At 46.2% G+C, this 11,572-nt stretch overlaps 1 protein-coding gene across 1 annotated transcript; it reads left to right on the top strand.

Moving 5' to 3' along the window:
- The first annotated feature begins 7,173 nt into the window (after window positions 1-7,173).
- AIF1 (allograft inflammatory factor 1) lies at window positions 7,174-9,044 on the top strand. Its single transcript, XM_004286607.4, has 6 exons — window positions 7,174-7,408; window positions 7,583-7,644; window positions 7,725-7,791; window positions 8,138-8,179; window positions 8,369-8,531; window positions 8,839-9,044. The coding sequence occupies exons 1-6, from the start codon at window positions 7,384-7,386 to the stop codon at window positions 8,921-8,923; spliced, it is 444 nt and encodes a 147-aa protein (XP_004286655.1). The 5' UTR covers window positions 7,174-7,383; the 3' UTR covers window positions 8,924-9,044.
- The last annotated feature ends 2,528 nt before the right edge of the window (window positions 9,045-11,572 follow it).

Raw genomic sequence — 11,572 nt, 5'->3', positions numbered from 1 at the left:
ATCCCCATCCCCAAAGGGTCAATGTGGAGCAAATTGTCTCTTGTACTCAACTGTGGGAACCCCATGGTTTGGGGAGGGAGGGAAGATCACCACCAGTGGAGTGGGGGTGAGGGGCTGGAATGGGCAACTGGCCTGAGGATAAAACTCTGTATTTCACAGGGCATATAATTAATCACATGGCACTACTCCATGTCCCAGGGCAATGCAGCTTAGAAGCCAAGTCAACATAAATAGGAATCATGGTTCCCCTACTTACTGTAAAATGGGAGTAGCATCTGTCAGTTTTCAGACTCCACTGTAGCGGAGGGTCAGTGTATGTTAGCCTTTAACTCCTCCCCAGTCCTGAGCTAGAATGACCGAGATTATAGCTGGGCCTGAACTCAAAGGTGCTTTGCTCTTTCAACCTCTTTTGTCCACCTAAGATTTCCAGTATCCAAAACTGTTGTGGATTATGAAGACAGTACTTGGCTTTTCTTAAAGTCCATCTAGAATAAACCCTGGTGTATGTGTGGATTCAAGGACCCTTTCAATAAATCTGAGACCCTCTAGGGCACTTTAACCTGTGGGATGGGAACTGCTGTGCTAATAAGCTCAGCAAACTCAAGGATGTAACTTTTCAAAAGAAACTTTTACCAGGTACTCAAGAAGAAAGGCAACAAGTAGGAAAGTTGTGAAATGGATGTACACACGTCTCTGGTCTGATTGCTTTAACATCCAGCTGTGGGCTGCCTTGAGGGTGGTCAGGGCCAACAAACTCCCAACTTAGAGCTTAGAGCAGGAAAAGAAGTGAAAAAAACAGAAGGGATTCTGGAATCCCAGCACAAGTGATCCCATCTCACCTGGTGTTTCCTCCTCTACGTGTTGGCAAGGGTGAGACTTGGGTGACTTCTCCTCCAGCTGAGTCCTTATAAATATTTTTCAACTAATTAATGGTTCTCAGGATATACTTTCAACCTCTGACCATGACTTCTCTGAGGTTCACCCCACCTCCTTTGGCCTCTCCTTCTTGCTGTCACTGTCCAACTCCCTCACATTCACCAAGAGCAGACGCCCGACTCTCCAGCTTCCTCTCTATTTCAATCTCTGCCATCTCTCTGGAAGATTTAATGTCCATGTATATGACATTATATACAGATGTAAATATATATATATATATAGTAAAGTACATAGATCTTAAGTGTACAGTTTGATGACCTCTGGCAAATATATACACCCATGTAAACAGCACTGCAATTGAGATACAAATCATTTCCACCACCCCAGGAAACTCTCCTATGCCCCTCTTTGGTCAATCCCCTTCCCCTCCCAGGAGCAACTACTGATTTATACCCCTATAGATTAGTTTAATCTGTTCTTGAACTTCATACAAATGGAATCCTAGAGTATACACTACTGTATCTGGCTTCCTGCATTCTGCATAATGTCTGTGAAATTCATCTATGTTGTTCCAGGTATCAGAGGCTTGTTCCTTTTTGTTGCTGAGTGGGATTTCATTATATGGATGTCCCACAGTTTGTTTATCCATTCACCTGATGATGTACAATTGGATTATTTCTATTGGTTTGATATTATGAGTACATCTCCTATGAACATTCTTGCACACAATTTTCAAATTACTTTTCTATGCACTGATTTCACAGTTCCTTCACCTTGTCCACTCCATCCATCATCTTGACTCTGCATGACCTATACCTTGGATCTTTTCTCCATTTTACCTCTTCTTTCACAGGGACATAAAAGCAATCAGACCTGAGTCCCTCCCAACTCCTGTACCCTCCACATGTGCTTTCACACCATTCTCCTATTGGAAGACTTTTGGGATGTTTCTCTTACCTTCATTCAACTGAGCATCTACTATGGGCTTACCTAGGCAATTCTGTCATAGCCACATTTTTTTTTTAATAAATACATTTATGTATGTATGTATTTATTTATTTTTGGCCGCGTTGGGTCTTCGTTGCTGTGCGGGCTTTCACTAGTTGCGGTGAGCGGGGGCTACTCTTCATTGAGGTGGCCTCTCTTGTTGCGGAGCACCAGCTCTATGCGCGCAGGTTTCAGTAGCTGTGGCACGCGGGCTCAGTAGTTGTGACTCGCAGGCTTTAGAGTGCAGGCTCAGTAGTTGTGGCACACGGGCTTATTTGCTCCACAGCATGTGGGATCTTCCCGGACCAGGGCTTGAACCCGTGTCCCCTGCATTGGCAGATGGATTCTTAACCACTTCACCACCAGGGAAATCCAGAGCCACAGTTTTAACTACTGCTAGTCTCTGTCGAGTCCCCAGTCTATATCTCCATCTCAATTTGTACCTTTACCTCAGGCCTCTTTCTGAGATCTGAGTCCAGATTATCTAACTTCCCTCTAGACATCTTCCCCAAAATGTACCCCAGGCATTTCAAAATCATCAGTGTCTACCCAAACCGGGTCAGCCTTCTATATTCCCCACCCCAGTGAATGGAAACAATCTACCCAGTCACTCAAAGCAAAATCCTGGGACTTATCCTATTCTGCCTTCTCCCTCCATTCCCCCAACCAAAAAAACCCCAAGTGCTATCCATTCTGCCTCCGAGATATATAAGTATCTTTCTCTGCCTTTTGATTCTCACTGCTAGTTAAGGCCCTCATCATCTCAGGATGAAACTAGGACAATTGCTTCTCCGATGGACAGTGGGTTTCCTCTCAATATTCATTCCACGTCTCCCTATCTGAGCATCAGGGCTCATCCATCTATTCAACTATGCCTTTACTGAGTGCCTTCCATGTGCTAGACATCCTATCTTCATCTTCCCTGATCTCTCTTTCCCTTACCTCTCTCCTTATCTCTCATATATCTCTGTCCACAGCTCTATTTATTGTCTCACCATCTTTATTTTTTATTTTATTTTATTATTATTATTTTTTGGGGGGTATGCGGGCCTCTCACTGTTGTGGCCTCTCCCGTTGTGGAGCACAGGCTCCGGACGCGCAGGCTCAGTGGCCATGGCTCACGGGCCCAGCTGCTCCGCGGCATGTGGGATCTTCCCGGACCAGGGCTCGAACCTGTGTCCCCTGCATTGGCAGGTGGATTCTTAACCACTGCGCCACCAGGGAATTCCTGGTCATTTCTTTTTGTTACTCATTTTTTTTTTAAAGCTTATCAGTTTGGGTTTTTTTTTTAGTATTTATTTATTTATTTGGTTGCACCAGGTCGTAGTTGAGGCACGTGAGCTCCTTAGGTACGGCAGGCGGGCTCAGTTGCGGCTCGTGGGCTCCTTAGTTGTGGCATGCAAACTCTTAGTTGCGGTATGCATGTGGGATCTAGTTCCCTGACCAGGGATCGAATCCGGCCCCCTGCATTGGGAGCGCAGAGTCCTATCCACTGCGCCACTGGGGAAGTCCCACTCATATTTAAATGAGATAGATTTTTCTAAACTGTTAACAGGAGGAAGTTTGGTGGGGGGTCAGAATGGCTTTCCAGACTTACAAGTACAAGGACTCCTCCTCTTTTGCCATCACAATGGATTATTTCCTTAAATTTGGCACCTCTGTGTAGCCACTACCTCCTTGGCCTCTGAGAACCTCTCCCAGTTAAGTAAGCATTTACCCCCAACCTTAGGCTTCTTTATTTCACAGGAGACCTCACAGGCTGCCACCTCCCGAGTGCACCTAAGGTGGTGCACTTAATATTAGGAGAATTTTGCTGCCACATCTGGGTCCCTTTGGCTGCTTTAAAACATTCTCTCTCCACCTTTACGGGTATTTGAATCTGTTCAGTCAGCACTGCCCTCAGCTTTTCCCTCCAGGGGTGAGGCCTTTCCTCCTAGGAAGGAATATTTGCTTTTCTTTTTTTTTTTTTTTTTTTAGCAGTTACCGGGACCCTCGCTAGTCCCCTGCTCTTCTCAGAGGCACTCTTGGGGAATGCCTGCTCAGCGGGGAATTTGGTCACACGGACACATAAATCGGAGTTTGTAGGTACTCTGTATCTCCTAGCTTCACTGAAAATGTAGCACGCGCGTGCGTGCGTGTGTCTATGTGTGTGTGTTTCCAACCTCTTTACAGGAGTCAAGAGGGGAAATTTAGAAATAAACTGCTGCCACATTCCCCTCGAAGCCCTACAAGGAGGCATTTTAGAAAAGAAAAGCCTTTGGCAAAAGCGATGTTGGTGACTCGGTTATGGTTCTCCAGAGCTGTACCTCGTAGACTCAGAATCCTAACTTGTTTTCCTGCCTCCCGGAAAGCCTCTTGTTAACCAAGCCCCTGAGTCTGGTGCATACACCAGGATGCCCTTTTGTTCATTTGCAATAAGAAATAGAGCTACAGCAGAGATCCGTTTCTTCCCAGCCCCCCACACTCCCTCCATACACACATGTACACTGTATCATTCAGGTTCTCAAATTTGGTTCATTTGAGGAAATAGTTTTGTTTTGTTGTTTTAATTTGGCTGGGCTGGGTCTTAGTTGAAGCATGCGGGATCTTTAGTTGCAGCACACAGGATCTTTTTTTAGCTGCGGCATGCGGGATCTTTAGTTGTGGCATGCCAACTCTTAGTTGCTGCATGTGGGATCTAGTTCCCTGACCAGGGATGGAACCCAGGCCCCCTGCATTGGGAGCGCAGAGTCTTAGCCACTGGACCACCAGAGAAGTGCCCAGAGATAGTTTATTTACCAAGGTGCAGGTCAGGTATAGGGGAATCACAAGGCTTATTGCAACCCCGGTCCAAAGGGATGAGGGGAGGAGAAATTACAGCAGTGGTTTTTACTCATTTTGTGCCACAGATCTCTTCAGCATTCTGGTAAAGTGTAAAATAAAAAATATATAACAAAGTAAAACAATTACATTGAGTTCCAGTTATCAAAATATTAATAAAATATTGGGATAGAAAAAACCATGTACTTATTACCGCATTAAAAGACAAGAGATTTAAAAGAGAGGCAAGTTGGGACTTCCCTGGTCGTCCAGTGGGTAAGACTCCACGCTCCCAGTGCAGGGGGCCCGGGTTCCATCCCTGGTCAGGGAACTAGACCCCACATGCAGCAACGAAAGATCCCGCACGCCACAACTAAGACCCGGCATAGCCAAATAAGTAAATAAATATTAAAAAAAGAAATACAGGCAAGTTGAAGTTAGACTTTAAAAAAGATGTATCAGTGCAAAAGATGTTGTTGGCTTGAGTAAGAACTTTAAACTGTGAAGTGGTCTTTGACAAGGCAACACGTGTAATGTCGGATGTGAGAAGAGGATGTACTTTTTCTTTTCCAAATTCACAGACCACCTGAAAGTTATTCCCTGGGCTTCTGAAACCTGGAAAAGGACAGCATCATGTAGAGCAGGTTGCCTGGAGAGGAGCATTGCCCATAGATGGAGGTGTCAGCCAGCCTGAGGTGACCTTGTGGGAAGGGAGTCAGAGGAATGAATACCTTTAACTTAATGTGCTCCCTCCTGTTGTTCTCCTGCCACACTCCCCATCAGCCAAGACAGCTAGAAGCCAGAGGTGCCCTTGATATAGTCTGTACAGTTAGTCTCCTGGGGCAGAGGACAGAGTGGGAGAGGGAAAATGGAGGGGCAAACAGAAGACCTCCAGGCCCCCCCCCACACACACACAGACAAGCTTTCTGGCCAGTGTATTTTCTTCATGTAGGTACACAGGGGACCTAATTCTAACCAGGAGCTCCCCTGGAGAGTGGACAGACATCCAGACACATCCTCACCTTAGGACTTTGCGTTTGCTGTTCCCTCTGCTTGAAATGCTCCCCTCCAATATATCCACGTGGCTTGTTTCCTCACCTTGAAATCTTTGCTCAAATATCACTTTCGCAGAGAAGCCTCCCTAAGCACCCTATTTAAATCTGCAGTCTGCGCAGCCCTTCCTATCTCCTTCCCTATTTTGTTCTCCATAAGCACCTACCACCTTTAATATACTTGTTTATTTTTATTGTCTGTCTCCCCCAATTAGATTGTCCACGAGGACAAGATTTTACACTTATTTGGTTCATTGGCCCTAGAAAGGTGCCTGGCATATAGTAAGCACTCAATAAATATTTGTTGAATGAATGTATGAATAAAAAAATAGATTCCCTCCACTAGGCACCAAGACCATTGGGAGGGCAGGGTTGCAGCTTTCTCCTCAGGGGGAGAGGAAGCTGTGATAAAGGGAACTCAAGAGGCCAGAGTCCCCATCAGCATCTCCCCCAGTCATGTGGGTCAGGGAGAGGGCAGTGAGAAATGAAAACTCCCAGCTGCAGAAGGGGAAATAGGTTGGGGGGGCGGGGGAGAGAAGGAAAGGTGTGCTCATCAGTGCTGGGGCAGAGTGGATGGAACTTGGGGCAGGGAGCTTAGACAAAAGTGTCTCAGTGAGGGGGACGCACTGTCCTGGCCTCCCCTAGAAGCCACTAGCCAAAAAGAACAGCAAAGGGGATAAAGAGTGTGCCTAGGGAAGACATTTATCAGAGGCTACTCCCCACTCTGTTGAGCCCACAGTGACCAGCAGTGTCCCACCCCTAATGTTGGCCTCACCCCCTGGCTCTTGTATCCACCACTGCTATCTCTCTCAGCACCACTGGCCTGCAAAGAATCTCCTTTTTTTTTTTTTGGCCGTGTCATGCAGCTTGTGGGATTTTAGTTCCCCCACCAGGGACTGAACCCGGGCCCTCGGCAGTGATAGCCCCACAGTCCTAACCACTGGACCACCAGGGAATTCCCCCAGAGAATCTACTGAAATTCTCAAATGCCGGAGCTCTGTAGATTTTACTGAAAATTCCAAAGGAGATAAGAGGAGGGGATTACATTGCACACCCTAAAGCAAACAAAGACTGCTTTGTCAGACACTTTCATATTTCCAAGTGCCTCTCTGGAGCTGACAGGTGGGAAGTGAAGTACCTCTCCCTTTCCAGACCCTGCACCCATCTTGCCACCCTCCCAGATCTGCCAGCAACTTCAGGTTCTTCTCCCATCCACAGTGCAGAAAAATTCAGTCAGCCTTTCCTCAGCTCCCTATCCAAACCGGCATGTCCAGACTTGTGAAACCTGGGCCTCAGTCACCTGAACCTCCAGACCTGTTCAGAGATTCTTTGTTCCTGAGAATAAATGCCCCCTGGGTCTTACTGACCTTCCCCCACTCCTTTGGTGGCTTATCGAAATATTTCTTTCACACCCACACTGGGCTCCCCTTAAGAGGAATTAAGGAGAACGTTGTTTTCGCATCTCTTTTCTACACCCAGCTCCCCCTTCTTCCTGGGTGCTAGTGTCAGCAGAAGCTGATGGGGAAGTGAGGCCTGGAACTCAGAGGAGGAGGAAATGAGGGGAAAGGGGAAGTTTGGGAGGGAGGCCTCCAGGAAGCTGGTGGGAGAGGACAGCTGGCAGACAGAGAGGCGCCCAGCCTGGTCTGTCTCCTCCAGCATCTGCTGAGCTATGAGCCAAACCAGGGATTTACAGGGTAGGGAAGGTGGAATAGGCAGGACCCTAAAACGGGAGAAAGAACGTGCACAGTCCTGGGCTGTGGGCTGGGAATCTGGCCCATGAAGGCAGAATTGTGATGGCTTCAGGCTGGGCTTGGGGGTGAGGAGAGGAAGCGGGCAGTGAGGCTACATTAACCTTTGCGCCCCTTCAGGAGGAAAAGCCTTTGGGCTGCTGAAGGCCCAGCAAGAAGAGAGACTCAGTGAAATCAACAAGGTAAAAGGAAGAACTAAGGGGCGGGGCCGGGTGGGGGGGCGTCCAGGAGGGCTTACCCAGGTTCTTGCTTTCCCCCACAGCAATTCCTGGATGATCCCAAATATAGCAGTGACGAGGACCTGCCCTCCAAACTGGAAGCCTTCAAGAGTGAGGGGAAAACTATAGGGGTGGAGAAGTGGGTGAGGAGGGTAGGATTTCCCCAGGAAGAGAGCAGACGGCAGAAACGAAGTTGACTTTTGGGGTGGGAAGAAGGAAGGCTGCCTCTATCGCCATCCTGGTTATAGTCCCTTTCCCTGGCCTGCCCCTCTCAGGAGCCCCTCCAGTTCCCTACACCGTACCAGGGCCCTCAGCCTCCCAACCTTCACACTTCCTCTACCTGCCCCACCTCTTCTTCATCTTCCCCCCCTACCTAGCGCTCGGTCAGTCCCTACCCTGCCCCTGCCTGGGACCCTCCAGCCAGTGCTTACCCTCTCTGCTTTCTCCCCTCACCCAGAAAAATACATGGAGTTTGACCTGAATGGAAACGGAGATATCGGTGAGAAAAGGGTGATCTTCGGGGAGTGTGCAGATCTAGGAAGAGGGAGGTCTTTCCCACAGTGCTCCATTCCCAATGGTTCGGGAGAGGGCCCATCGACCAGGGTAGGAAGGGGAATGGGAATGAGGAGGTAGAGGCAACAGAGTGAGAGAGGCTCCCCCTCTTCTTACCTCCATCCTCTGCCTCTAGATATCATGTCCCTGAAGCGAATGCTGGAGAAACTTGAGGTCCCCAAGACCCACCTGGAGCTAAAGAAATTAATCAGGGAGGTATCCAGTGGCCCTGGGGAGACTTTCAGCTACTCTGACTTTCTCAGGATGATGTTGGGCAAGAGATCTGCCATCCTAAAAATGTGAGGGTCCAGTTCCAACCTCCCCTATACTTACCTGTTTTCTCTCCCCCCATCTCCATCCCCAGGTTCACCTTCTACACATTACTCAGCATGCATTTCTCTTCCGTCTTTTGAGAGACCCTTCTAAGGTGCTATCCTCATCCGTGGTCTGGTCCCCAATAGCCCCCAGTACTCCCACTCCTGCCCTTTTTCCTTCTCCTCCCACCCTAACAAACCTCATCCTTTTTCTGGACTTTCACAGCAGCCTAAAATTCATTCTCTTGAGAGGACTGTCCCCTGATCCCTGTGTCTCTTCCATCTCAATCAGGATCCTGATGTATGAAGAGAAAGCAAGAGAACAGGAGAAGCCAACGGGTCCCCCAGCCAAGAAAGCTATCTCTGAGTTGCCCTGATTTGTGGTGAAGGAGATGTGGTGGGATTGAAGGGGCTTCTATGACTCCAACATGGAAAAAGAACACAAAATTGTGAGCCAGAGCTAAACTAATTTAAATAAACTACCCTCCTTCAGATCAACAGATCAGCTTGGTCACTGTTTGGGGGATTTTTTTTTCCTGGGTTTGGGAAGGAGTGAAGCATCTTTGAGGGAAGGGTAGCAAGGATTTGCCCATATGAGCAATCCATCAACAATTCTGTAGTATGTCTACTACAGCAGGTGGTTTTGTACACCAAGGGGGATTCCAGATGTATAAGATAGCCTTGATCTCCCTCAAGGAATTTAAGTGAGATGAAAAGACATGTACAGACAAAAAATATATCATCCAAGCTCATGATGAAGAAGAGCAAGGATTACCTTGAACCAACATTCTCTATGACTATAAGCTTTGTAACCTCAATGATTATTCATCCTCTCTGAGTCTTTCATTTGAAAATGAGAGTAATATGATCTACCCTGCAGTGCCTGACATATCATAAGCCCTCAATAATGTTTAAAACTTGAATGAATGGATGGATGGAGAGATGAAAGAACTGGTGTTACTGAATTAAGCAAAGGATTCACGACACTATAAAGCCTGATAATTTAAGTGAAAATGAGTCTTGAGGTCCTGTTGGGGACAAGCTACAACAACCGAGTCTACCTAATAAAAGGAAAAGGGGCTTGTATTAGGAGAGTACTGAGGGCAGATTCTGAGCATACAGGATCCCTGGATGGCAGAAAGGGTTAAAAAGCCAGTTCCAGGGAAGGCAGGAGCCTGAGATTTCCCAGGCCTTTGGTGAGGCTATTCCTGGACTTTTCCTCCAAGGGATCCAGATGCATTAACTCCAGCAACTCCCAGTCATTGGCCACTATTTCAGATTTCCTTACTCCCTGGAAAGCAAGAATCGAATTGGCCCAGCTTGTTTCATGTACCAAGGACAGATCAGGCCCCTAGGGCCACTCATTTTGGCCCTTTCCAATGGTAAAGCCAGGTTGGCATCCTAAAGAGTGCTACAGTAAATGTACAGGACTTCAGATGAGGACGAGATCAATGTGGGTTCAATAAAATATCTGAATATATCAAAATTAATAGCTAAGCTTTACTGAGCACCTACTATACACTGGGTAGATGCTTTCTGTGTATTAATTCATTTAATCTTCTCGACAACTCTGGCGACAACAAGGAGGATAGGAAGGATCTGGAGCTTAAACAATTTGTTCATTCAGGATAAATAAATTGGGTTATATTTACACAATGGACTACTATTATATAGCAGTAAGAATGAACAGACTACAATAACATGCAACAATGTGGATAAATTTCATTAATACAATGTTGAGCAAAAGAAGACAGACATAAAAGAACCCTTACTGTACAATTCCATTTATATAAAGTACAAAAACAAGTAAAACTAATATATATTGTTAGAAGTCAGGATAATAGTTAGCCTTGGGGGAGGGCAGTGACTACAAGGGGCCCTCGGGCAGCTTTTGTGCTAGTTAAGGTTCCGTTTTTGGTTACATGTTTTGCTCAGTTCATGAAAAGCTATCAAAATTTCATATATTATATATATAATACACATATATATTACACACTTTGATAAGAAGAATTTTTTTTTCTTTTTTGGCTGGGTTGGGTCTTCATTGCTGCATGCAGGCTTTCTCCAGTTGCAGCGAGCAGGGGCTACTCTAAAGAAGATGTAAAAAATCACTTATTGGACATTAACTATGTTCCATTCCCTATTCCAGGTGCTTGGGATAGAAGAGTGAACAAAACAAAGATCCCTGCCTTTGTGAAGTTTACATTCTGTTGTGGGAACTGGTGTGGGAGGAGGACAGACAATAAAAAGTAAACATAATTTAAAATTTATATGATCTATTAGAAAATGACAAGTATTATGAAAAAAAGAGAACGTAGAGCAGGTTAAAGGGAATGAGGGGTGCCAGGATGGTCAGGGAAGATTAAAATTTTGAAAGGGTAATCAGGAGAGGCCTCATTGAGGAGGTGACCAACACTGAGCAAAAACTTCAAGGAAATAAAGGAGTGAGCCATGCAGGTTTCTGCGGGAAGAGTCAGTTGGGCAGAGGGAAAAGGAGCAGAAGGGCCCTAGGGTAAGACAGGTCTGTGCAGATAGGCAGAGCAATAAAATCAGAAACATAATAGAGGGCCAAGTCATCTAGGGTCTTGTGGGCCACAGTAAGGACTTTGGCTTTTATTCTGAGAGAAATGGAGAGGCAATGCAGGACTTTGAGCAAAGGAATGCTTTGAAAACTCCTCTGAGAAAAGGCCCCACTCTGACTGCAGTATAGAAAATAGACTGTAGGAGCAGGGGTAGACTTAGGATGACCAGTTAGGAGGCTGTTACTGTAACCCAGGTAAGAGATGAGGACGGCTCAGATCAAAGTGGAAGCAGTGGAAGTGAAGAGGTTGGATTCTGGATAATTCCTCAATATAGGATTTCTTGTCTGATTGAAAGTGGAGTGAGATAAAGAAAGGAGTCAATGAAGTTTCCAGGATTTTTGACTTAACTGGAATTTTTTAAAATTAATTTTTATTGGAGTATAGGTGCTTTACAATGTTGTGTTAGTTTAACTGCAATTTTTAAATTGTCATCAGCTGAGATGG

Source organism: Orcinus orca, chromosome 10 (genome assembly GCF_937001465.1).
Source record: "Orcinus orca chromosome 10, mOrcOrc1.1, whole genome shotgun sequence".
Taxonomy (NCBI): Eukaryota; Metazoa; Chordata; class Mammalia; order Artiodactyla; family Delphinidae; genus Orcinus; species Orcinus orca.
This window is presented reverse-complemented; position numbering and strand designations above follow the sequence as displayed.